General features: G+C 41.4%; 1 protein-coding gene, 1 long non-coding RNA gene and 1 other non-coding gene across 12 annotated transcripts in view; 1 reads left to right on the top strand and 2 right to left on the bottom strand.

The window, feature by feature from the left end:
* Nucleotides 1-4980: 4980 nt before the first annotated feature.
* LOC129492519 (uncharacterized) lies at nt 4981-11975 on the bottom strand. The gene is made up of 2 exons (XR_008660925.2): nt 11671-11975; nt 4981-6384 (listed from the first exon to the last, which is right to left on the bottom strand). It is a non-coding gene; the product is annotated as an uncharacterized lncRNA (long non-coding RNA).
* The window catches only part of RBL2 (RB transcriptional corepressor like 2), a 76438-nt gene continuing 61125 nt past the window's right edge, over nt 10875-26187 (top strand). For 4 of the 10 annotated variants that reach the window (XM_063612692.1, XM_055297601.2, XM_055297599.2 and 1 more), the window contains exons 1-4: nt 10925-11265; nt 15504-15634; nt 19124-19324; nt 23813-23877. In XM_063612692.1, the coding sequence (XP_063468762.1) occupies nt 11026-11265; nt 15504-15634; nt 19124-19324; nt 23813-23877 (637 nt within the window). In that variant the 5' untranslated portion in view covers nt 10925-11025. Of the gene's footprint in view, nt 11266-11973; nt 12212-15503; nt 15635-19123; nt 19325-23812; nt 23878-26187 lie in introns of those variants that run through there. The other 6 variants (XM_055297597.2, XM_063612694.1, XM_063612693.1 and 3 more) reach the window with 6 other exon arrangements.
* Nucleotides 19695-19799, bottom strand: LOC129457888 (U6 spliceosomal RNA). Its single transcript, XR_008649431.1, has one exon. It is a non-coding gene; the product is annotated as a U6 spliceosomal RNA (small nuclear RNA).

The following is a 26187-nucleotide window of genomic DNA, read 5'->3' as shown; positions in this document are numbered from 1 at the left end:
ACTCCTGACCTCAAGTGATATGCCTGCCTTGGCCTCCCAAAGTGCTGGGATTACAGGCATGAGCCACCACACTCAGCCAGAATTTCCTTTACAAGGTTAATTTTTACAAACCTTCCACAACTTGTTTAAGCCTATAGCTTTATTTTATTTAGAGCAATCCTTTAACCCTCTAAACTAGGAAAAAATTCACATTCCCATGCCTTTTAATAATCTCTTATGAAAAACATTTTATTCTCTTCACACACCTTGCATGTAAACCTATTTTTTTTTCTTTTTTTGAGACAGGGTCTCACTCTTTCACCCAGGCTGGAGTGCAGTGGTGTGATCTTGGCTCACTGCAACCTCCACCTCCTGGGTTCAAGTGATCCTCCTGCCTCAGCCTCCAGAGTGGCTGGGATTACAGGAGCCCATCACCACACTGGCTAATTTTTGTATTTTTAGTAGAGAAGGGATTTCACCACGTTGGCCAGGCTGGTCTTGAACTCCTGACCTCAAGTGATCCACCCACCTCAGCCTCCCAAAATGCTTGGATTACAGATGTGAGCCACTGCACCTGGCCAACCTATACCTTTAGTAGTCTTAATTACATGTTATCATGGTAATTCTTAGCAACTTTTACTTTTGGTGCATAAATTTTTCTTCTATGAATCCTTTCATGACTTATACAGAACATCTATGACATGTTTGGACTTTCTGACTTGTCCTAAATATCCTTCTTTTTAAACAACCAGTCATTTTACTTTAGGACAAGAATTTACCATACCAGATCCTTTCTTGTATAAAATTTATTTTCTTTATAACCTTCTTTGCATAGTTGGGGGGTATGGCTAATTTCATATATCCCCAGGCCTTATTTAGAATTTAATATCTCCAAAATAAATTGAATGATTTTTTAAAGTTAAAGCAGTTTATGACCTTAAAGCATTTAGCACACCTAATATCTGATCTGTATAATTTAGACTAATGTCCTTATTTTATTAATAATCTTTAAAGCTATTTTTATTTCCTAAAGATTACTCAAGTTACATGAACTAAAAGGCATTAACATTTTTATTTTTCTTTTAAAACATTTAAGTGCTTATTTTTGCTTAAGCCAATTAATTAGCATTTATATAAACATTACACACACAACACATAAATAACTACACAGACAGACAGAAGAAGATTGCTACAGTAGTTGTAAGATTTTTATTTGCCAGCTTTTAGGTTTTTTAATTGGTTATTGGCTTTAGGGTGGAGTCCTTGGAAGAACAGAGCCCAGAAAGGGTCTCTAGTGCCTCCTGTTTTTCCCAAGGTGTCCCAAGCTGTTAGATCTTGAATATCTACTTTTAATTAAGCTGACTTTTAACCATAGCACTATTTAATAAAGTTGTTTTAAAATTTCTTATTACCTGACTTTAGCCAGACAAAATGGCCAATATTTCCAGCTTTTAAACTTTACCAAAAGTAACCTCATAGGTGCTCTGAGAAAGGAAAAATCAAGACAGTTTATGGAGGGGAAGAGAACTAAAAAATGGCAAAGGTCACCCAAATATGAATCAGAAAGGCTTATCCCATAAGCTAGGGATTGAACCAGGCCACTAATGTGAAAAGAGCCCTCCTGGGGGTCCCTAGAAACTCTACTTCAGATCCCACTTCTGGCACCATCCAATGAAAGAAAAACTTCAGCCAAATTAAATTTAAAGGAGTTTAATTCAGCAGTGAATGCTTCATGAATCAGGCAGCCCCCGGAATCACAGCAGATTCAGAGACTCCAGTGAAACCACATGGGGGAAGAAGATTTATAGGTAAAAAAAGGAAAATGATGCACGGAAATGGGAAGTGAGGTACAGAACAGCTGGATTGGTTACAGCTCGGCATTTGCCTTATTTAAACACAGTTTGGGCCGGGCGCGATGGCTCATGCCTGTAATCCCAGCACTTTGGGAGGCTGAGGCGGGTGGATCATGAGGACAGGAGATAGAGACCATCCTGGCTAACATGGTGAAACCCTGTCTCTAATAAAAATACAAAAAATTAGCCGGGTGTGGTGGTGGGTGCCTGTAGTCCCAGCTACTCGGAAGGCTGAGGCAGGAGAATGGCGTAAACCCAGGAGGTGGAACTTGCAGTGAGCCGAGATCGCGCCACTGCACTCACAGTTTGAACACTCAGCAGTGTATGAATGATTGAAGTACAGCCACTGGGATTAGCCAAGACTCAGCTCTCAGGCACATACTCCTAAATTAGGTTTTCAGTCTTGTCTATCTATTAGTCTAGGCTACAGTTTGTCCACAACAACTCAAGTATAGAAGTACGGAGTCCTTTTCAGGCCATATTTGGTTCGCTTTAACAAACTACAGTTTATGCTGGTAGCAACCCATCTTTTAAAAAATATATCTGTGGGAGACACATAAAAAAATTGCAAACACAGTTGAAGGCATAATTTTAATAATAGTCATCTGATAACTCAATCTGAGAGAGAATAACACATACAGTTTCATGGTCACAGGGAATGAATTTAAATTTCATGTTGAGTGGGAATGCCAAAAGGTAGAGCCACTTTGAAAAAAAAAAAAATTGGGGGCTGAGCATGATGTCTCATGCCTGTAGTCCCAGTGCTTTGGGAGGCTGAGGTGAGCAGATCACTTGAGGTCAGGAGTTTAAGACCAGCCTAGCCAACATGGTGAAACCCCATCTCTACTAAAAATACAAAAAATTAGCCGGGTGTGGTGGCACACACCTGTAATCCCAGCTACTTGGGAGGCTGAGGCATGGGAATCACTTGAACCCGGAAGGCGGAGGTTGCAGTGACCCGAGATCATGCCACTGCACTCCAGCCTGGGTGACAGAGCGAGACTCTGTCTCAAAAAAAAGTTTGGCATTTTTTAAAAAAGTTTGACATACACTTACCATACAACATGGCAATACTACTCTGTTTTAGTCTTCTTCACCTGCCACAATAAAATACCATAGACTGGGTGGCTTAAAAAACAGGCATTATTTTTTCACAGATCTGGAGGTTGGAAAGTCCAGGATTAAGGTGCCAGCCTGGTTTGGTTTCTGGGGAGGCCTCTCTTCTTGCCTTCTCACTGTGCCCTCACGCGGCCCTTCCTCTGCACACGTGTGGAGAAAGAATGAGTTATCACTCTCTTCTTCTTAAAAAGCCACCAATTGGCCAGGTGCGGTGGCTCACACCTGTAATCCCAGAACTTTGGGAGGCCACAGTGGGCAGATCACCTGAGGTCCAGAGTTCTAGACCAGCCTGACTAACATGGTGAAACCGTTTCTACTAAAAATATAAAAATTAGCCAGACGTGGTGGCACATGCCTGTAATCCCAGCTACTCGGGAAGCCGAGTATTAGAGACGGGGTTTCACAGGTTAGCCAGGATGGTTTTGATCTCCTGACCTCGTGATCTGCCCGCCTCGGCCTCCCAAAGTGTTGGGATTACAGGCGTGAGCCACTGTGCGTGGCCAGAAGAGGTTTACTATTAAGGAGCACTAGAAAACTCTTAGGGTGATGAAAATGTTCAATATGTTGATTGTGGTGGTTGTTCCATGACTATACATATTTGTCAACATTCATAAAATTTTGGGTGAATTTTACTGCATGTGAACAATATCTCAATTAAGCTGACAGAAAAGATAAACAGGAGACTCGAAAAAATTAATTTGAACATACATTTTTGCTGAAGGGAAATCTGAAAGAAGTCAATAAATAACTTTGAAACCCAAAATATGTTAAAATTTTGCTGAAATAGAATGAAAATATGAATTAAAGGAGAAAAAGGAATGACATAAAATTTCTAATTATTAAATAAAAGTTTTGTTGATGTATTTTAAAATGGATAACAGTATTAAACTGTTGTGATATTTAGAGTCCATTAGATATATTTAAAGTTTAGGATCAGTTTTTTTTAGGTTTATAGTTACAATGCTGGATATTGCATCCTTTGCACCGAATTAAACCTTTAATGAAAAATTTAGGTGTTAAAATATGCCAGGAGGTAATTCCATTAGGGAAACATCACCAAAAAGTTTGTAGACCACTTGTTTTATTAAATAAAATGTTTATGCGAGGTTTCACAATTATGCCATATATTTTAAGGTGATATATACAGTCAGCCCTCCATATCTGTAGGTTGCACAACCACAGATTCAACCAATCATGCACCAAAAATATTTGGAAAAAAAATTAAATACAATTAAAATATAAAATACAAGCCAGGTGTGGTGGTTCATGCCTGTAATCCTAGCACTTTGGGAGGCCGAGGCCGGCAATCACTTGAGCTCAGGAGTTTGAGACCATCCTGGCCAACATGGTGAAACCCTATCAGTACTAAAAATACACTGGGCATGGTGGTGGCTGCCTGTAGTCCCACATGCTTGGGAGGCTGAGGCAGGATAATCGCTTGAACCCAGGAGGCGAAGGTTGCAGTGAGCGGAGATTGCACCATTGCACTCCAGCCTGGGTGACAGAGTAAGACTCTGTCTCAAAAAAAAAAAAAAAAAAATACAGCATAACAACTATTTACACAGCATTTACATTGTATTAGGTATTACAAGTAATCTAGAAATGATTTAAAGTACATGGGAGGATGTGAGTAGGTTATATGCAAATACTATGCTATTTTATATGAGACTCGAGCAACCTTGGATTTTGGTATCCTTAGGGTCCTGGAACCAATCCCCCACAGATACCAGGGACGTCTTTATAATGTAAAGGAAAAATTCATTTTTAGATGACTGATATATATGTTCTTTGACATTCTGTTGTGCTATCAGATCACAACATGAGTAAGAATTTTACATCCACAAAATCTGAGGCTTCAATAAGAACAAGATATATCTTGATTATAATCAGTCACTTATTCGACAAGTATTATGGAGAGTCGACTCCATGTTCGGCCCCATATTTGGCACTGAAGTTATAGCCCAGAAACAAACAGCCACTTCTCATAATCTCATAGCACTTAAAGCATAGGGAAGAAAATAGACATGAAACAGTCAAACATGTAAATAATTTATTATGGTTACAATAAGTGTCATGAGAATATTCAATAGAAATAACAGAGAGACATTTAAGGTTGTACCTGACTGTTGGAAAAGAGTGACTGAAAAAGGGGTGGGGGAAGTGTGGGAGGGCAATTTTCAGTGAGGATGAAGGGGCAAGAGGGAGGGAACTCATGGTACAGAAGGGGTAGACTCTGTGCCAAGAGCAGCAAGGAAACCAGCTAAGTAGGGGAAGACATGGTCAGATTTGTGTATTAAGATAGCCATTCCTGCTTCTGGGAGGACAAGGAGGTAAGATAAGGGAAAGAAGTGTTGGGTAAGCATAGTCTAGGATTCTTATTTTGAAACCATCTTGCAAAAATTATGACAGTGAGAAAATGACGACAGTGAAAGAGATCTGACCTAACCATCTCATCTTGTCTTTTAACTCCAAACTGCCCTTGTTCATTCCTGGGCATAGGCCGAGCTAACCATAAGAGGGATTTAGTTTATAGTTTAATTTGAAACAAAAATAATAACAGCTCTTTCCTGAAACAAACCCCCTCCTTGCCTGGAAATGGGACTACTTTTGTAGAACTAACAAATTAGCCACAGATTAGAAATTACAGTTTAGGGGTCTTGCAGCCAGAGGCTACAAGATTCATAACCTCCCCAATTGCTCTTAGGGATAACATCACTATTGTAAAACCTAAGATTGGTGTTTGAGATATTTTTAGAACCTGCATTCTGATGGAGCAGCTGGCACTATACAGATGGGTAATCTGGCTCAACCAGTTCTGCAATCCCACCCAGGAACAGAAGACAGCAGAAGGAAACTGCTTAGACTCCCTGTGATTTCATCCCCAACTCCACCAGTGTTGCCACTCCCTAGACCCCTGCCCAGCAAATTATCCTTAAAAAACCCTGGTCTCCAAATTTTCAAGGAGACTGATTTGAGTCATACAACTCTGGCCTCCCATTTAGCTGGCTGTGCGTGTATTAAACTTTCTCTAATGCAATTCCCCTATCTTGATAAATTGGCTCTGTCTGGGCAGCAGGCCAGAAAAACTCACTGGACAGTTACAATTTCAACTCCTAGCATCTTGCTCAAAAACTAACACAGAATCAGTTAACCTCCATGATCAAAATGGCACTTAAAATCTCTTTCTTTGAAGGCATGTTAATGTCAAACATCATTTTTTTTTGTCCCACAGATTTCAGTTGGGCAGGGCTCAGTGGGAAGGTTCATCTCTGTTGTATACAACATCAGCTGGGACAATTTGACTGAAGGCTGGAGGATCTGCTTCAGCTTCCAAACTGGCTTATTCAACACAGCTGAGGGCCAGAGGCCTTGGGTCCTATCCACGTGGTGATAACTGCAGAATTCTTGGCACATAAAGGCTCTTTCCAAACTTCTGCACTTAATAGGTGACCACATTTCGTGAGCAAAAGAAAAGAAAAGAAAAGAGAGAGAGAGAGAGGATCAAATTTTTGCATTGCTTCTGGGAGCTTAGGGTCAATTCTCTGGAATGATCCTGGGCTCCCTGCCCCCACCCTCCCATTGAAATCATCAGGAAGAATAGGGGTTCTGTCTTCCAGTCTGTGTAGGGGACAGTAGCCTGACTTTCATAGTTGCTGGCTAGTAGACACAACTAGCCTAATGACATTAACATTGACCCACCTTTTGTAATTTTTTACTCAAGCTCTGCTCTCTCCCCCTCCTCCTTTACTATTTCTTTAAAAGGCCCAGACACATCTAAAAAAATTGGAATGAAGCTCAGCTCTTCCCCCGCTGTCTGTCAGTAGTTACTGAGTAAAATCTGTTTTTCACACTTTAACTAATGTTCGGCTTTGTTTATCTTTGACAATAGGTGACCTGGTCTTTCCCACAGTATGTTGGCTAGGTACAAAGAGTGAATGAAGAATGACTGAGAGAATGAGAGACAGATAGAGAGAGCACATGTGCCAGTCAGGTGAAAGACCTCTTGCATTTTATGACTAAGCTTCATAAGTCAAATAATAACCTCAAGGAAATTTAACTTCCCCATATCAGAGGCATCCAAACCAGAGTGACTCCATCTTGAGTGATGGCTAGGAAAAATGGGGCTGGGACTGGCTGGGCTGCATTCCCAGAAAATTAGATATTCCTAGCCTCTAGATGTTTACAGTTAAGGGAACACATTGATAACATTAACTAAACAGACCCAGACTTAGGAGTGTCCTGATATCCCGATATCTTGAGAACAGAAGCACTCCTAATTTTGCTTTAAAGATAATATCAATTCTTGCAAAACATAGTAATTAGGAAGATTAATCCTTTATCACAAACCCTTGTAGCAGAGCACATCTCCTCATGATCTTTTTAAATCCTATATATAAACAAGTATTGTACCTAGGGTGGATGCATTCTTCCTCCTACTTTCGGGAACGTCCTACTCTCTATGGAGTAACTGTTCTCTCATCACTTTACTGTCTTAATAAACTTGCTTTTGCTTTGCACTGTGGACTCTCCCTGAATTCTTTCTTACATGAGATCCAAGAACCCTCTCTTGGGGTCTGGATCGGGACCCCTTTCAGGTAACACTCACACCTCCATCCCACCCCACCCCCATCCCAAAAGGCTTTGAAAACATTGGTATTAACAAGCAAAGGATATTTTAATAAATACATATTTGATGGTTTATTGCCACCAATTTTGCTTACATTGCAATAATTATTTAAATTACATTAACTTTTACTAAAAATAGTAAAGATAATTTCACATCATTTGTTTAAGTTAAACAGTTTGAAGTTAAACTTCAATTGTTAAAACAATTTTAAGTTTTCTCTTGGTTGCTAAAAGAAAAACTTTGGACAAGTTAACAGTTTAAGCAAAGAACAATTCATGAATTGGGCAGCACTTAAAACAAGAAGATATTCAGAGCGCTTCACCCTCCCTGTGAGCAGTAAGCTTTAATAGAAAAGTAAAACAATTACTTGATTGGCTACAGCTGGGCGTTTGCCTTATTTGAGTGTGAGGGCTGGGCCCGGTGGCTTATTCCTGTAATCCCAGCACTTTGGAAGGCCAAGGTGGTTGGATCATATGAGGTCAGGGGTTCAAGACCAGCCTGGCCAATGTGCTGAAACCCCTGTCTACTAAAAATACAAAAATTAACCGGTGTGGTGGTTGGCTCCTGTAATCCCAGCCACTCTGGAGGCTGAGGCAGGAGAATTGCTTGAACCCGGGAGGTAGAGGTTGCAGTAAACCGAGATTGCATCATTGCACTCCAGCCTGCGCAGCAAGGCAAGACTCTGTCACCAAAAAAAAAAGGAAAATCCCTAATTAGAGGTTAGTTGGCAGTTTCTCATTGGTTAAGCTTAAGTTTTGTTTTACTGTTGTCTTACTGTTTACACTGAATTCTGGTTTGCTTACATATAAGCTCCAGCCACAGAGACAGATGATATCAGGCTCATGGCCTCTTTATTTGCTTTGACATAGTAAAGTGTTGATAATGATTTTCAAAGGAAGAAATATCATTATTTTAAAATCAATATCCCCAGTGTATATACAGGTAAAATACTAAGATTTTAATACACTTATTATTTATTAATTTATTTATTTATGGGGATGGAGTTGCTCTGTCGCCCAGGCTGGAGTGCAGTGGCATGATCCCGGCTAACTGCAGCCTTTGCCTCCTGGGTTCCAGCAATTCTCCTGCCTCAGCCTCCTGAGTAGCTGAGATTACTGGCACCAGCCACCACTCCTGGCTAATTTTTTGTATTTTTAATAGAAATGGGGTTTCACCATGTTTGCCAGGCTGGTCTTAAACTCCTAATCTTAAGTGATCTGCCCGCTTTGGCCTCCCAAAGTGTAGGGATTACAGGCATGAGCCACCGTGCCTTGCCAAATTATTTATTATTATTATTATTATTATTTGAGACAGGGTCTCACTCTGTTGCCCAGGCTGGAGTGGCATGGTCACAGTTCACTGCAGCCTCCCCAGGCTTAGGTGTTCCTCTCACCTCAGTCTCCCAAGAAGCTAGGACTACAGGCGTGTACCACCACTCTGGGTTAATTTTTCTATTTTTTGTAGAGACAGGGTTTCACCATGTCGCCCAGGCTGGTCTCGAATTCCTGTACTCAAGCAGTCCTCCCACCTTGGCCTCCCAAAGTGCTGGGTTTACAGGTGTGATCCACAACGCCCAGCCTATATACTTAAGATTCTTCTAAACCATTTGTGTTCAACTTCTGTTCTTGCCCCATAGTCACCTTGAGACTCATCACTTAGCCAACTCCAAGAGCATTGCTGATTACTGTGAATTTTACTAAGGTTTTCTTAAAAGGGTTTCATTGTCTCAAAATTGTTCCTGAAATATCCTGTTACCTGTCTACCTGATTTTCTCCTATCTTCAGGGTTCCATTTCCTGTCCTCCCACCTGTCATTATACCTTCCATAAGACCCTGCTTTTGTCCCAGCACTGTTCCCTGTGTCAGTTTACACACCCCACCAAGCAAAACAAAAATAGCAAAACAGTAATGCCTTCTCAATCCTCAAATTGCTCAATCCTCAGATTGCTCCTCAATCTGGAAAATGTTTTATATCAAGCCCATTTATAAATCAAGGATTGGCAATTTTAAAAATTAAAATAAAGAAAGGAGAACTGGAAATAAAATGAATTGGCCGGGCACGGTGGCTCACGCCCGTAATCCCAGAACTTTGGGAGGCCGAGGTGGGTGAATCACTTGGGGTCAGGAGTTCGAGACCAGCCTGGCTAACATGGTGAAACCCTGTCTGTACTGAAAATACAAAAATTAGCTCGGTGCGGTGGCACGCACCTGTAATCCCAGATACTCAGGAGGCTGAGGCAGGAGACTCGCTTTAACCCAGGAGGCGGAGGTTGCAGTGAGCCGAGATCGTGCCACTACACTCCAGCCTGGGCGACAGAGCCAGACTGTCTCAAAAAAAGAAAAAGAAAAAGTTTAATTCACGCAGAGCCAGCTGAACGGCAGACAGGAGTTTGGTTATTCAAATCAGCCTACCAGAAAATTCGGAGACTGGGGTTTTTAAAGAATGACTTGGAGGGTAGGGGGCCAGGGAGTGGCGAATGCTAATTTGTCAGGTGGGAGGTGAAATCATAGGGGGTTGAAGTGGGCTCTTGCTGTCTTCTGTTCCCGAGTGGGATTGCAGAACTGGTTGAGCCAGATTATGGTCTGAGGGGCGCCAGTTCGTGCATCGGAATGCGCGGTCTGAAAAGTATCTCCAGCACCAATCTTAGGTTTTACAATAGTGATGTTGTCCCTGAGAGCAATTGGGGAGGTTAGGAATCTTGTAGCCTCTGGCTGCAAGACTCCTAAATCATAATTTCTAATCTTGTGGCTAATTTGTTAGTTCTACAAGGGCAGACTGATCCCCAGGCAAGAATGAGGTTTCTTTTGGGAAAGGGCTGTTACAATCTTTGTTTCAAAGTGAAACTAGAAATTAAATTCCTCCTGTAGTTAGTTCGGTCTTCGCCCAGGAATGAACAAGGGCAGCTCGGAAGTGAGAAACGTGGAGTCATTTAGGTCAGATCCCTTTCACTGTCGTAACTTTCTCACTGTTAGGATTTTTGCAAAGGCAGTTTCGTGAACGTACACAGACAGGCCCTTGCTATTATCCTTATTTTTTAGATAAGGATATCCAGGCGATGAGGAAGTTTTACTTCTGGGAACAGCCTGGATACGAAACCATCACACGTCAGTGTCTTTTGGACATTTTCTCGTCAGTACAGCCCTGTTGAATGTTCTCACGATGGGGAGGTACGTGCTTAAAATGCGGGGAAGGTGCTTTTATTTCACCCCTGGTGAAACTAGGCGAGCTAATTTTTTTAAAGACGATTTTTGGCTCCCTTGAACCGCCGGCCTGGACTACGTTTCCCAGCAGGCCGTGCTCAATACTACGGGTGCCTGCAGGAGGTCAGCGTCGTTGGCGGCGGCGCAGGCGCGGTGCGGGCGGCGGACGGGCGGGCGCTTCGCGGTTTGAATGGCTGCGGGCCCGGGCCCTCACCACACCTGAGGTCCGGCTGCCCAGGGGTGCGCTATGCCGTCGGGAGGTGACCAGTCGCCACCGCCCCCGCCTCCCCCTCCGGCGGCGGCAGCCTCGGATGAGGAGGAGGAGGACGACGGCGAGGCGGCAGACGCCGCGCCGCCTGCCGAGTCGCCCACCCCACAGATCCAGCAGCGGTTCGACGAACTGTGCAGCCGCCTCAACATGGACGAGGCGGCGCGGGCCGAGGCCTGGGACAGCTACCGCAGCATGAGCGAGAGCTACACGCTGGAGGTGCGCTTGCGGGCGGAGGGGTGCTTCCGGCCTAGTTGGCGTGAACCGATGCCTTCCCAGCCGCGTCGCGCGCCCAGAGAGACCCTCGGGCGGGTTGCGAGCTCCCAGCCCCGAGACGGGTGGGGACTCCGTCTGCACTATTCCGAGGCTGTTAGCCGCTCCGAGGGCTGACCCGCTCTCGCCGCGCTTCCCTGCGGCTTCCGAATGGGGAACGCGTCTTGCCCTGAAGTAGCACAGCGAGACTGAGATCACGCTGGGGTCCCGTTTAGGAAAATGGGTGTGCGTGGCCCATCTGACCCCCCGCCCGCCTTGTTAGTAGAATGAACTAGTGGCGTTGTCAAGACCACACGGAGAAGGGGAGGGGACTTGCCCTTATTTGCACCGCGATTAACCGGGTTGTGGCACCTGGGTCTCCAACCGTCTCCGTCTGTTCGCTTCCCCCTGTTAACCAAATTGCTTTTCCCAGGCGTTGCAGGCTTTTGAGTCTTCGGGCTGATGCGTTTTGGGCTGTGTTTACGTCTGTGTAAACAAATTAAGATTCATTTTCCCCCAGGCCAGATGAAATGAGCCCTCCGCCGACCCGGATATAGATACATGTCACCATTTGTCACTAGGGTCCGGACTGTGGCTACCTCGAGGGCTTTTTGGTCACCCCGGGCATTGCACAGGACTCCTGTTGTTGTCGCGATCCGGGTGTGTTAGGTCGCAGCCTTCGGACAGGGCTTGCAGATGAGAAAAATGGCCATTCTAGCCAGTGAGTGTCAGCTTTGTAGGCACCTCCCCTTCATGGGCCAATGCGAAGTGACACGGAAGTACGGATTGTTTATCAGCTGTTTGACTGTGTGTGTGGCATTTAAACCTGAGGCCATTTGATTCTCAAGTAGTTGTATAATTAGTTTGTAGAAAGAGTAGGGCAAATAGGTCCAGGATGCAAAGCCTAACCAAGGTATTATTTACATATGGTGTTTTTGGCTATGTGTACTGATGAGTGAGGTTATTTTAAATTTGTATTTGCATTAATAGAATTTTAGTTCAATTACTAGTTCCCTCTTTGAATTGTTAGGTCTGCAGAAGAAAGATAGTGTATGGTGGCTTTAGAACCCGACAGACCTGGGTGACTGAACAATTTACTTAACCGCTGGAAAAGTTCAGTATGGTGATCTCTAAACTGGAGATATTTGTGTTTACCTCACAGACCTGTTCTGAAGGTTAAATAAGGCAATAATGTAGTTTCTGGCACATAAAGCACCCATATGGACAGTGCTTTCAAGTTTACTAAGCTCTTTGTATATTTACATGATCTGGCTGAGTAAGCTATGTTCCTATTCCATCTCTCGGTGCCTTTCTGTAGTCTGGCAAAGAGAAGGACTGGTTGGCTTTTTTTTTTGTTTTTTGTTTTTTGGGTTTTTTTTGGTAAATGGCCTTAAAGGCTTCTAAACAAGCTCTTATTTTACCCTCAGGATAATCCTGTAAATTAGATAGAACAAGCATTATCACCATTTAGTTGAGGTGTTTCAACTCATAGCGGTTAAGTTGTATGAAGTCTAGTGATACATGAGCAAGTATCACGTAATAGCTGGTTAGTAAATTATTTTTGAAAACACGTTTGATTACTCAATTATTTTGATTACTGAGATTTTAGTTTCAGCTTCTTAGCCCAGTTTTTTTCAGTAAATGATTTACTCAGTAAAATATTCATCAAATATTTCTTGAGCACCTATTACTTGCTACACACTGTTCTAGGTGCTGGATATAGAGCAGCAAACCTGCTCTTGTGGGGCTTACAGTGAGGTACACTGTGAGAATGTGGGATGTCATTCTCATGGGAGTGTAAGGGAAAATAAAGCTCTTATGATATTTAATACAGAATACTGGTTATGGAATTTCAACTTGATTTCTTGTATTTTCTGTGCATTTTTAACCTGTAACTCATTCTTACAGTCCTCAGCCAAGAAAATGCAGCCTCTGAGACTGTTAAGTAATTTCCCCACTGTGTTATAGCTACTGTATGGCAGAGCCGGAATTTGAAACCAGATCTGTTTGACCCTATAAGATACGGCCATGAGATGTTAATTTTGAGGATAACTATTTTTTAGTATTATGGAATTTTTCAACATATATTTTTTAGGACCAAAGGTAAACTAGGTACAGAGTCTACTCTTTGCATAAATTATTTAAAAGAGCTTCGCGCTCCATTTTGTCATCTAAGCACTGTAAAATTCTCACAAGACTAATTCTTCTTTTTAGGAATGATATAGTTGTAAACTTTTTTTTTCTTTTTTTTTTCTCCCTCCACCATCCAAGTAGTTGTGAATTTTCTAGAGCTAAAATAGAACATTATAGATTATCTTTTAAACCCTTTATTGAAGCACAGGATAATGCTGTGACTGACTTAACTTTATACTTTCTAAGAGATCTTGACAGAGTAGAGAAATGCAGTAGTTATGCATCTAAATTTGCTTTTACATCATAAATCAAGAATATTATGAAACCATCTCCCAGAGACATATGTAATACACAAATCTTGGCTGGTTTTTTTTTTTTTTTTTTTTTTACAATAGAACATCTATGCTATTGATACCTATAAGTGGGTTTGTAAGACAGTCTATGTGTAAATGTGAAAAATGAAGAATTTCCAGTTCTTCTCATTTTCATTTAGACCAGTAATGAATACAGTGAAGCTAAAGGACATCTTCCATCCTTCCTCGCTTTTATAGGGAGAGGAAAGTTGTATCACTTCTTGAATAAAAAGAATTGTGATGATGATCTTTTACAAACAATGCCTTAAAAATTATTATTTTTAGAATGATATCTGGTAGTGGATCCACAATAGTCTCATTTGGTTATACAAAGAAATTTTATGTATTCATGTATGTGTTTTGATTAGGTATAAAATTAGTGACTGAATATCCATTCAAGCTTAATTTTGTATTTCTATCACTTTTCTAGATTTTGAGCAAGATTAAAAATATAAACAATAGGCCAGGCGCGGGGGCTCAAGCCTGTAATCCCAGCACTTTGGGAGGCCTAGGTGGGCGGGTCACAAGGTCAGGAGATCGAGACCATCCTGGCTAACACATTGAAACCCAGTCTGTACTAAAAATACAAAAAATTAGCCGAGCATGGTGGTGGGCACCTGTAGTCCCAGCTACTCGGGAGGCTGAGGCAGGAGAATGGGGTGAACCTGGGAGGCAGAGCTTGGAGTGAGCCGAGATAGAGCCACTGCACTCCAGCCTGGGTGACAGAGTGAGACTCCATCTCAAAAAAAAAATTAAAAAAAAAAAAATAATAATATTGCTTTCATTACTATGGCTATATAACAAATTGCCTTAAAACTTAGGGGCAGAAAACAATTTGTTTTGGTCACAGGTTCTGTGAGTAAGGAATTCAGGCCAGGGACAGTGTGGATGTCATGTTTCTGCATCAAAATGACTGGTACCTCACCTGGAATACTTGAGCAACTAGGTACTGGCACAGCTGGAGCTCGTTGGGCATCTCTGTATGTTTGTTCCATGTGGTCTCACCAGCATGGTGATCCAGGATAGCTGAATTCTTACATGTTGGTTCGGGACTCCCAAGGCACATGTCCTAAGAGAGAGAACCAAGTGGAATCTATACTGCCTTGTATAATCTTTTAGAATTACATAGTTTCACTTCTACCTCTGCAATTATTGATAGAGACAGTTAATGAATGTGAGGGAACGCAGACCCTTGCCTAGGTCCAAGGTGAGGGAACCCTCTCTACCTCTCAGTGGAATAATGTCAATGTCACATTATAAGAAGAGCCTACGGGGCTGGGTACAGTGCCTCACACCTGTAATCCCAGCACTTTGGAAGGCCAAGGCGGATGGATCTCATGAGGCCAGGAGTTCAAGACTAGCCTGGGCAACATGACAAAACCCTGTCTCTACAAAAAATACAAAAATTAGCCAGGTGTGGTGGCTCGGGTCTATAGTCCCAGCTACTTGGGAGGCTGAGGTAGGAGGAGTGCTTGAACCTGGGAGGTGGAGGTTGAAGTGAGCCAAGATTGTGCTACTGCACTCCAGCCTGGGTGACAGAGCAAGACTCCATCTCAAAAAAAAAAAAAAAAAAAAAGAGCGTATGACATAGGGTCATCATTGAAAATAAGTTTCCCACAAAAATATAAACAACACTTTCAATTTAAACATACTTTTAAAAATATTGAAATATATATATGTAGCTTATTAACTAAAAATCAATTTTCTCTTCTTTTACAGGGAAATGATCTTCATTGGTTAGCATGTGCCTTATATGTGGCTTGCAGAAAATCTGTTCCAACTGTAAGCAAAGGGACAGCGGAAGGAAACTATGTATCTTTAACTAGAATCCTGAAATGTTCAGAGCAGAGGTAACTATGTTAGAGTTTGAGAAGTAGAGTATGGCTAATGTAAGCTCATAAATCATAGTGATAGTAAGAATTATCTCTGTTTATCGTTTTCTGAGCATTTGTACCTGTGGACTGGTGAAATTAGATGCTAAAACTAGCATCTAATGATTTTCCTTTCTTTATATCACAGTTAATATCCATTATATTTTACTTCTTTGGTGAAAATACTTAAATTTTAATGTTTTAGGCACTTGTATGGCAGAATTTATTTTTAAAGGTTAGGACATTGTGTAATATTGGGAGAAATGAAGGATACTGAGAAACTTTAGGAGATACTCCAAGTTGAAAAGGTAAATAAAATATTATTTGCTATTATACTTAGAAATATGTGCACAGGATTTGTGGTCTTAGTATAAATGGAACACGTAAGTATTTCTCAGTTTCCTGTTTGGAGGATAAATGACATGATTATAATCCATTTTAGAAAGGGTCAAATATGTTTAAGAGACAGAAATTGCTTTATCTGTTGTGTAATTAAATTGATTACATTTATTTTTTGTGCCTTTTAGGTGAATTTTCTTACATGGCTTATTAAAGATAAGTGGAAAAATGTTTAGCATTTTGGGGGAAATTACCACTGTCAAAATTTATGGAGTTAATGGCTAAAAAAATCACTTACTAAATAAAAAAATTAACTGGGTGTGGTTGTGCATACTTGCAGGCCTAGCTACTTGGGAGGCTGAGATGGAGGATCACTTGAGCCCTGAATGATGGAGCAGCACTGCACTCCAGCCTGGGCGACAGAGCAAGACCTTGTCTCCAAAAAAAAAAAAGAAGGTTACTATTAAAATAATTAGCAGGCTGGGTGCGGTGGCTCACATCTGTAATCTCAGCACTTTTGGAGGCCGAGGTGTGTGGATCACTTGAGGTCAGGAATTGAAGGTCAGCCTGGCCAACATGGTGAAACCCCGTCTCAACTAAAAATACAAAAATTAGCTGAGTGTGGTGGTGTGCGCCTGTAATCTTAGCTACTCAGGAAGCTGAGGCAGGAAAATCGCTTGAGCCCAGGAGGCAGAGGTTGCAGTGAGCACCACTGCACTCCAGCCTGGGTGACAAGAGCGAGACTCCATCTCAAAATAAATAAATAAAATAAAATAATTCACAATGTCAAGTTTTAGCTGACATTGTGAATTTTAGTAATCTTTTTTTAACCTTTAACTCCATCCTGAATTACATTGACCAAAGCATCAGTATCCAGAATTATATAAGGAACTACTAACAGGGTTAATAAAATGAATAAAGAATATGACCTCACAAAGGTTATAATTCACATAGCTAATAGATACAGGAAGAGATATTCAGTGTCACTAATAAAGACTTTCAAAGTAGAAAGATAACATTTCATTCTTTTTTTTTTGAGATGAAGTCTTACTCTTTCACCCAGGCTGGGGTGTGGGGCGTGATCTCAGCTCACTGCAGCCTCTGCCTTCCAGGTTCAAACGATTCTCCCGCTGTGGCCTCCCAAGTAGCTAGGATTACAGGTGTGTGTCACCACACCTGGCTAATATTTTGTATTTTTAGTAGAGACGGGGTTTCACCATGTTGGCCAGGCTGGTTTCCAACTCCCGACCTCAGGTGATTCACCCGCCTTGGACTCCCAAAGTGCTGGCATTACAGGTGTGAGCCACCGTGCCTGGCCAACATTTTATTCTTACTGAGAAAATTTGAAGTCTGGTATACCAAGTTTGGTCACTGTACAGGGAAACAGGAACTCTATTTATTTTATTTTTTGGTTCTTTTTTTTTTTTGGAGATGGAGTCTCACTCTGCTGCCCAGGCTGGAGTGCAGTAGCTCAGTCTCTACTCACTGAACCTCCACTTCCCAGGTTCAAGTGATTCTCATGCTTCAGCCTCCCGGAGTAGCTGGGATGAAGGCACATGCCAATATACCTGACTAATTTTTGTATTTTTTGTGGAGACTGGGTTTCACCATGTTGACCAGGCTAGTCTCGAACTCCTGACCTCAAGTGATCCACCTGCCTTGGTCTCCCAAAGTGCTGGGATTACAGGCATGAGCCACTGCACTCAGCCAGGAACTCTATATTGCTGGTGTACATTGGTGAGAGTCAAAATTGACACAATTACTTTACTAGGAAATTTGGTGGTATCTAGTAACATTGAAGGTGCACATTCTCTTACTCTACTTCTTGGAGTAGTCCCTAAAGAAACTCCTGCACACATGTATAAGGATGTTTTCATTACAACATTTTTTGTTATCATGGAATATTAGAAACAACCTAAATTTCCATTGGTTGGGGAGTGAATGCAAAAAGTCATTGTATGTTCATATGAAAGAATGTTTTTAGCAATTAAAATGAATATATCTTACATATCAACATTAATGTCAGAAACATTATTGAGTGTGAAAAAGCAAGTTGCAGAATACCACTGAAGTATGATACCATTTATATAAAATGTAAAAACACGTAATAAGTAATAAGATATGGCTTATTGTTTACACATACATTTGTATGTGTAGTAAGTGTGAAAACATAGGAAGGATTAAGACCAGCTTTGGAATGGTGTTTACCTTTGGGGTAGAAGGATAAGGGTGGGATTAGGGAGGAGTATAAAATGGGACTTTTGACTGTTTCTTTTTCTTTTTTTTTTTTTTTTTTGAGACAGAGTCTTGCACTGTCACCAGGCTGGGGTGCAGTGGCGTGATCTCGGCTCACTGCAACCTCCGCCTCCCAGGTTTAAGTGATTTTCCTGCCTCAGCCTCCCGAGTAGCTGGGATTACAGGTGCCCGCCACCACGCCCAGCTAATTTTTTGTATTTTTAGTAGAGATCGGGTTTTACCATGTTGGCCAGGCTGGTTTCGAACTCCTGACCTTGTGAATCTCCCACCTCGGCCTCCCAAAGTGCTGGGATTACAGGCATGAGCCACTGCGCCTAGCCTTGACTGTTTCTATAGTGTTGCTAGTTTAAAAAAAAAATCTGAAGTGGCAGGGGGAGGTGGCTCACACCTGTAATCGCAATGTTCTAGGAAGCCAAAGTAGGAGGATCACCCAAGCTCAGGAGTCTGCAATGAGCTGTGATCTTGCCACTGAACTCCAACATGGGTGATAGAGCGAAACCCTATCTCTTACAAAAACAAAAAACAAAAAGCAAAAATGACAAAATTTATTTAATGTGTTAACATTAAAAAAATCTGGCAGTGAACCAACGTGAATGTTGGCTAGGTTACTCTTGTTAATTTTGGTTTGTATTTTCAAATATTTCATAGTTAACAAATATTTTAGGTAACCTAAACAAAATGGATTAGAAGGATCAGAGGAATATACCAATCTGTAAGAAATTAAGCTAGTCAGAGACATGCGTTGTGATTTTATTTCACTGTCTAAAAGTAATATAATTTAATGAGATAATATTGATTTACTTTTGAATACTTACTTTTGTATACTTTACCCTTATGTTAATTATGAAATATCTTGTTTGTCTTTAATACCAGCTTAATCGAATTTTTTAATAAGATGAAGAAGTGGGAAGACATGGCAAATCTACCCCTACATTTCAGAGAACGTACTGAGAGATTAGAAAGAAACTTCACTGTTTCTGCTGTAATTTTTAAGAAATATGAACCCATTTTTCAGGACATCTTTAAATACCCTCAAGAGGAGCAACCTCGTCAGCAGCGAGGAAGGAAACAGCGGTAGGTTTTCATGTTGGTTCATCGGGAATACACATTGGTCTGTGCTGCAGTGTTGACATTTTGCTAGTTTTTTTTTCTAGTTTTAAAAAAGAAATAAGATTTAAAAAATCTTTTTCCCAAGTAGTTTTCTTTTAATGATGCTTTTTTTGCTTTTCATTGTGGGTTAGCCGTGAAGAGTTTGGCTTTTTTCATACTGATAAATGTATACGGGTCTTTGTTTCTATAAACTTTCATTTTTCTTATTTTATTTTATTATTATTTTTTCCTCAGTGATCCTTGTTCTGAAACCTTCCTTTTTCATTTAAGCAACAAAAAATGCAGACTGTACAAGTCAGACTTCAGGGATTTTCACCTTTTCGCTGCCTTGGAGATGTATCTATATCTGTGTCTAGATATATATATTTTTTATTGCTCAGGGGCCATGCTAATCAATGTATTGTTCCAATTTTAGTATATGTGCTGCTGAAGGGAGCACTGCCCTTGATATAGATCACTATATTAACCACTGTATTTTCTTTTTTTTTTTTTTTTTGAGACGGAGTCTCGCTCTGTCGCCCAGGCTGGAGTGCAGTGGTGCGATCTTGGCTCACTGCAAGCTCCGCCTCCCAGGTTCACGCCATTCTCCTGCCTCAGCCTCTCCGAGTAGCTGGGACTACAGGCGCTGGCCACCATGCCCGGCTAATTTTTTTTTTTTGTATTTTTAGTAGAGACGGGGTTTCACCGTGGTCTCGATCTCCTGACCTCGTGATCCGCCCGCCTCGGCCTCCCAAAGAGCTGGGATTACAAGCGTGAGCCACCGCGCCCGGCCTAACCACTATATTTTCTACTAGTGATTGTATAGACTATTTTATGTCAAACTGAGTAATAAATAATCCCCTTGAAATGACTTCTCTATGTATTTTGATGTTTATAATGAATTAAGAATAGAGAGACTGGATTGGAAAAAGACAAGAGAACTGAAACTATTATGAATTTGTGCTTTCTGATCACTTCTGCAAAGTCTATAAGCATGCTGTGACTCAGTGTTTTCTACCTTTCCTGATAGATAAAGGCAGTTATGGAATACACATTTTCCTTCTTTATCATTGAAAGTTTTTTCATAAAGTAGAAATGAAAATTCTAACAATTAGAAAAGTGTTGACAAGAAAAGTAAAGGGAAAGGAGTTAAAATTATGTGGCTAGAATAATGTGCGCTTCTCTTTAAATATAAAAGTTTTCCCAGACTGTGAAGGATGTTTACAGTAAGTGTAACCTTTTAAAAATAAAATGGGGGAATGACAAACCAGGAGGAAAAAAATTAAAAAAAACTAGAACTATTTACATTTTAATATAGATGGCACCACTGATACAGAAGCATCTGGTCTAGCTCACTTATAGTTTTGGGGAATTGACTATTTAAAATGAAGTATTCTGAGCCAGGCGGGGTGGCTCACGCCTGTAATCCCAGCACTTTAGGAGGCCAAGGTGGGTGAATCACCTGAGGTCAGGGGCTCAAGACCAGCCTGGCCAACATGGCAAAACCCCATCTCTACTAAAAATACAAAAATTGGCTGTGCGTGGTGGTGCGTGCCTATAATCCCAGCTACTTGGGAGGCTGAGTCAGTAGAATCCCTTGAACCAAGAGGCAGAAGTTGCAGTGAGCCAAGATCGTACCATTGCACTCCAGCCTGGGTGACAAGAATGAAACTCCATCTCATAAATAAATAAATAAACAAATAAAAGGAGGTATTCTGGCTGGGTGCCTGTAATCCCAGCACTTTGGGAGGCCAGGGCAGGTGGATCACTTGAGGTCGGGAGTTCGAGACTAGCCTGGCCAACGTGGCGAAACCCCGTCTCTACTAAAAATACAAAAATTAGCAGGGTGTGGTGGTGGGTACCTGTAATCCCAGCTAATTGGGAGGGAGAGGTGGAAGAATCACTTGAACCTCGGAGTTGGAGGTTGCAGTGAGCTGAGATCACGCCACTGCACTCAGCCTGGGTGATAGAGGGAGGCTCCGTTTTAATAAATAAATAAATAAAATGACATATTCTCCTAGCACTTTGGGAGGCCGAGGCAGGTGGATTGCTTGAGGTCAGGAGTTCAAGACTAGCCTGGCCAATGTGGCAAAACTCCATCTCCACTAAAAATACAAAAATTAGGCAGGTATGGTGGTGTGCCTGTTGTCCCAGCTACTTGAGAGGCTGAGGCAGGTGAATCGCTTGAACCCAGGAGGCGGAGGTTTCAGTGAGCTGCGATCGCCCCACTGCACTCCAGCCTAGGTGACAGAGTGAGACTTCGTTTCCAAATAAATAAATAAAAAATGAAGTATTCTAAAGTTTGAATAGAAGCTTTGTATTGAGTCTGAGTGAGGCCAATGTGATCATTTATGGGAAGATATCTTCTTTCTTTGGAGAATCTGGAAAATAATTTCAGATTGCACTTGTTTTGATATTTCTTAGGATGTATATACTACCTAATTCTAATTAAGAGAATTTTAAAAGGCCATGTGCAGTGGCTCACACCTGATCCCAGCACTTTGGGAGGCTGAAGTGGACAGATCACTTGAGCCCAGGAGTTTGAGACCAGCCTGGACAGTATGGCGAAACTTCATCTCCACAAAAAATACAAAAATTAGCTTGGAGTGGTGGCACACACCTGTGGGCCCAGCTACTGGGGAGGCTGAGGTGGGAGGATCACTTGAGCCTGGGAGGTTGAGGCTACAGTGAGCTGTGCTCATACCACTGTACTCTAGTTTGGGTGACAGAGCAAGACCTTGTCTCAAAAAAAAAAAAACAAAAAAAGTAAATCACTTTATATTAGAGATTTTACATTTTTATCACTTTGTATACTTTCTGTTAGCTTTTTCTGCTAACTATAGTCATAATGTGTAGCACTTACTGAGCATTTACTTTGGGGCAGGGACTCTTTTAAGACTTCAGTATGTATTACTTCAGTTAATCCCTCTGACAACCTTGTGATACTCATACTGTTGTTACAGATAGAGAAAATAAGCCGCAGAGAGGTAAAGTAATTTGGCCAGGGTTGCACAACTAAGTGTGGAGCTCTTATTGAAACTGACTGCAGGAACGCATGTGCTTTACTGTGACTATATACTGCATCTCTCACACACTATTTGAAAATGTGTCACTATTTGTTTAGCACTTATCCACAGGAAATACTGTTAGCTATTACGTAGGACACAGGCATTTTTTAAAACACCAAACCCCACAGTCTCTGTCTTCTGAGAGCTTACAGTACAGTCAGTGAGATGAGGCAGGTATGAAGATTCCAGTGCATGCAATGCAGTGTGTTATAAAAGTCCCATGACTACCAGAGGGAATACAGATGTAAAACTTAGGAGGAAAAGAAATCACTCTGGATGAGCCAGTCAGGTAAGTTTACATGGAATAAGTAGAAATGGGTCTTGAAAGATGGGTACGATTTTGATAGGTGAATTTGAAGATACAGATAGCACCTTCTGTGTAGAGGAAACAAGAAAAGACACAAAAGCAGTAAAGCAAGAGGAAATGTGGGAGGTTGGTCAAGTTTTTTTTTCTAGAATTCTCAAGTTGTAGAGCCAGAATTAAGAGTAGCTTAAGTGTTAAGCTAAAAAAAGTTGAATTTTATTTTGGTAGGCAACCAAAACTAGAAATAGTTTATCATGCGCCTATGGTAGAGAGGCTACTTTTAAAAGCAGAACACTGACATTTAATCCTTGCCATGGACTGGTGAATTAAGTACAGTATTGTACCCAAGTAGAATAATCTTTTGACAGATGAAATGACTAAGGCCCAGGTGAGCAAGTGTACCCTAGCTAATGGCAGTGCTGGAACTAAATCTAATCTAATCTTCTCCACAGAATTTCGTTCTTCTGGGCACCTTGTTAGAATAAGGCTGTTGGGATGTGGAGGCCACAGATTTCTTGTCTAAAAGTTGTCAGAGGTTTTGGTAGAAAAGCCAAGCTTAAAGCAGGTCTGAAACTTAAGCAGACAACTTGGCAATATACAACAGGTACTCTTAATGGATGGAAGTATAGGGAATTGTAAGAAGCTCATAATTTACATTAAAAAGGCCTTTTGTGATTTGATATAGTCTGGAGTATCTTTAAGGAGAGAGGGAGGGATACAGGTCATTAGCTATGATAAAGGAGAAAAAAATGAGGACATATCTGACTGCATATAGTGGTCTTAAAGCAGCATAGCATTGCTATGTCATCAAAAGAGCTATTTTTATTCATTTTATTTTCTACCTCACCTATCTTGCCCTCAAAAAACTTTAAAAATTCTTTAAGAATTTTCTTTTCTTTGAGATGGGCTCTTTCCCTGGATCCCAGCTGTTTCCTACCAATATTTTGTTGAGGCAGAACATCCACGTTTTCCATGTGAAGCTGAATCTGATCTCTCTCCCTTTAACTGTGGGTTTTATTTTACACCTAATTTATAGTCATTTGGGATGTTCTTTTTCCGATTCTTCTGTTGGCTCATGACTTTTTTTTTCTTCCCCCAAAGGCGACAGCCCTGTACTGTGTCTGAAATTTTCCATTTTTGTTGGGTGCTTTTTATATATGCAAAAGGTAAGAAAATAGTAATATTTATTTAGATTTAATATGTCTATTTACATTTTCAGGTATTTTGTCAACTTCTAATATGTATCAGGAAAAGATTTTCACTGAAAATTTTCTCAAGGGTTTTAATCCTAGATTCTTTTTTAAGTATTGCCTTTTCATCAAAGGATCTATTGGATTTCTTTATAATATCGAAATCTTCTCTTATTAAATGGAAAGTCCTTTAATTTTGTTGTATACAACATCTTTTCTACCCAAAGCTACTGTTTTAAATTATGAGCTGAAAACACATTATTCTGTATATGCTTGTATTGTGAACTCTGTTTTTCATGAGATGTCTCTTATTTAGTTGAGTGCAATTACTGATCAACCTCAGAACAGTTCAGATTTTTTTTTTTGTATCTTGTTCAGATAAGTATACTTAGTCAAATGCTTTTATATACTATTTATTTTCTTTCCCTTTTTTCTCGTCTCATTTAACCTACCCGAGGTCTGCATTCAGTGAAATACACGTCTGTATTATTTTTTGTCCTTTTTGTATTTATTTATCTATTTTTTTTTGAGATGGAGTCTTATTCTGTCTCCCAGGGTAGATTGCATGGCACAATCTCGGCTCACTGCAGCCTACACCTCCCAGGTTCAAGTAATTCTCCTGCCTCAGCCTCCCGAATAGCTGTGATTACAGGTGCCCACCACTGTGTCCAGCTAATTTTTGTGTTTTCAGTAGAGATGGGGTTTCACCATGTTGGCCAGGCTGGTCTCGAACTCCTGACCACAGGTGATCTGCCCGCCCTGGCCTCCCAAAGTGCTGGGATTATAGGCATGAGCCACTGTGCCCAGTTCCTTTTTATATTTCTATGTAGAAATAATTCTTTAAAGTAGATAGGAAAGTGCAGTTATATTATTACATAGCTTTCTTCTGTATACTATGTGGAATGCCTTTGCCACAAAGATAGCTCAATAAAATGCAAAGTTAACAAAGAATCATAGAGCTGGAAGGAGTTTCATAAGTATAAGAGAGATTCTCATTATTAGATTAACTAGCTTAACTTTATTTATTTATTTTTTTATTTTTTATTTTTATTTTTTTTGAGACGGAGTCTCGCTCTGTCGCCCAGGTTGGAGTGCAGTGGTGCAATCTCGGCTCACTGCAAGCTCCGCCTCCCGGGTTCACGCCATTCTCCTGCCTCAGCCTCTCCAAGTAGCTGGGACTACAGGCGCCCGCCACCACGCCCGGCTAATTTTTTGTATTTTTAGTAGAGACGGGGTTTCACCATGGTCTGGATCTCCTGACCTCGTGATCCGCCCGCCTCGGCCTCCCAAAGTGCTGGGATTACAAGCGTGAGCCACCGCGCCCAGCCACTTTATTTTTTTTTGAGATGGAGTCTCACTCTGTTGCCCAGGCTGGAGTGCAGTGGTGCGATCTCGGCCCACTGCAACCTCTGCTGCCCGGGTTCAAGCAATCTCCTGCCTCAGCCTCCCGAGTAGCTGGGATTACAGGTGCCTGCCACTGCGCCTGGCTAATTTTTTGTAGTTTTTAGTAGAGACGGAGTTTCACCATCTTGGCCAGGCTGGCCTTGAACTCCTGACATCATGATCCACCCACCTCGGCCTCCCAAAGTGCTGAGCTTACAGGCGTGAGCCATCGCACCTGGCCTAGCTTAACTCATTTACTTTATTTTTTATTTTTATTTTTGAGACAGGGTCTTGCTCTGTTGCCCGGGCTGGAGTGCAGTGGTATGATCTCTGCTCACTGCAACCTCCACCTCTTGTGTTCAAGTGATTCTTGTGGCTCAGCCTCTTGAGTAGCTGGGATTGCAGGCATGCACCATTATACCCAGCTAATTTTTGTATTTTTAGTAGAGTTGGGGTTTTGCCACGTTGGCCAGGGTGGTCTCGAACTCCTGACCTCAAGTGATCTGCCACCTCGGCCTCCCAAAGTGTTGGATTTACAGATGGGAGCCACTGTGCTCAGCCAGCTTAGTTACTTTAAAGATTAGGCAGCTGAGCCCAGAAACTAGCTGCTGGGAACAAAGCTAAGATTTGAACTCAGATCTCCTGGTTCCTGGTTCTTAGTTTCATACTGGCTGTGAAGGCCTCTGGGAAGAATGTGTGATATTGTTGGTCTCCAGGTTTGATTTGTCCTGGTCCCTCTCTAGCTAATTAGGGTGAGAGCCGCCATCCATCCTTCCCTGAGCTGCATGCTTGATTCAAGAGAAAAATCTTTCTTTTGTCATACATGACACTGGCGTGTTTCTTTAGTGATGATAAAGGCGACATGATCAGTGGCATGAAATAAAGGTTTTGGAGTATATAAAC

The sequence above is a fragment of the Symphalangus syndactylus genome, chromosome 11, assembly GCF_028878055.3.
Source record: "Symphalangus syndactylus isolate Jambi chromosome 11, NHGRI_mSymSyn1-v2.1_pri, whole genome shotgun sequence".
Classification (NCBI taxonomy): domain Eukaryota; kingdom Metazoa; phylum Chordata; class Mammalia; order Primates; family Hylobatidae; genus Symphalangus; species Symphalangus syndactylus.
This window is presented reverse-complemented; position numbering and strand designations above follow the sequence as displayed.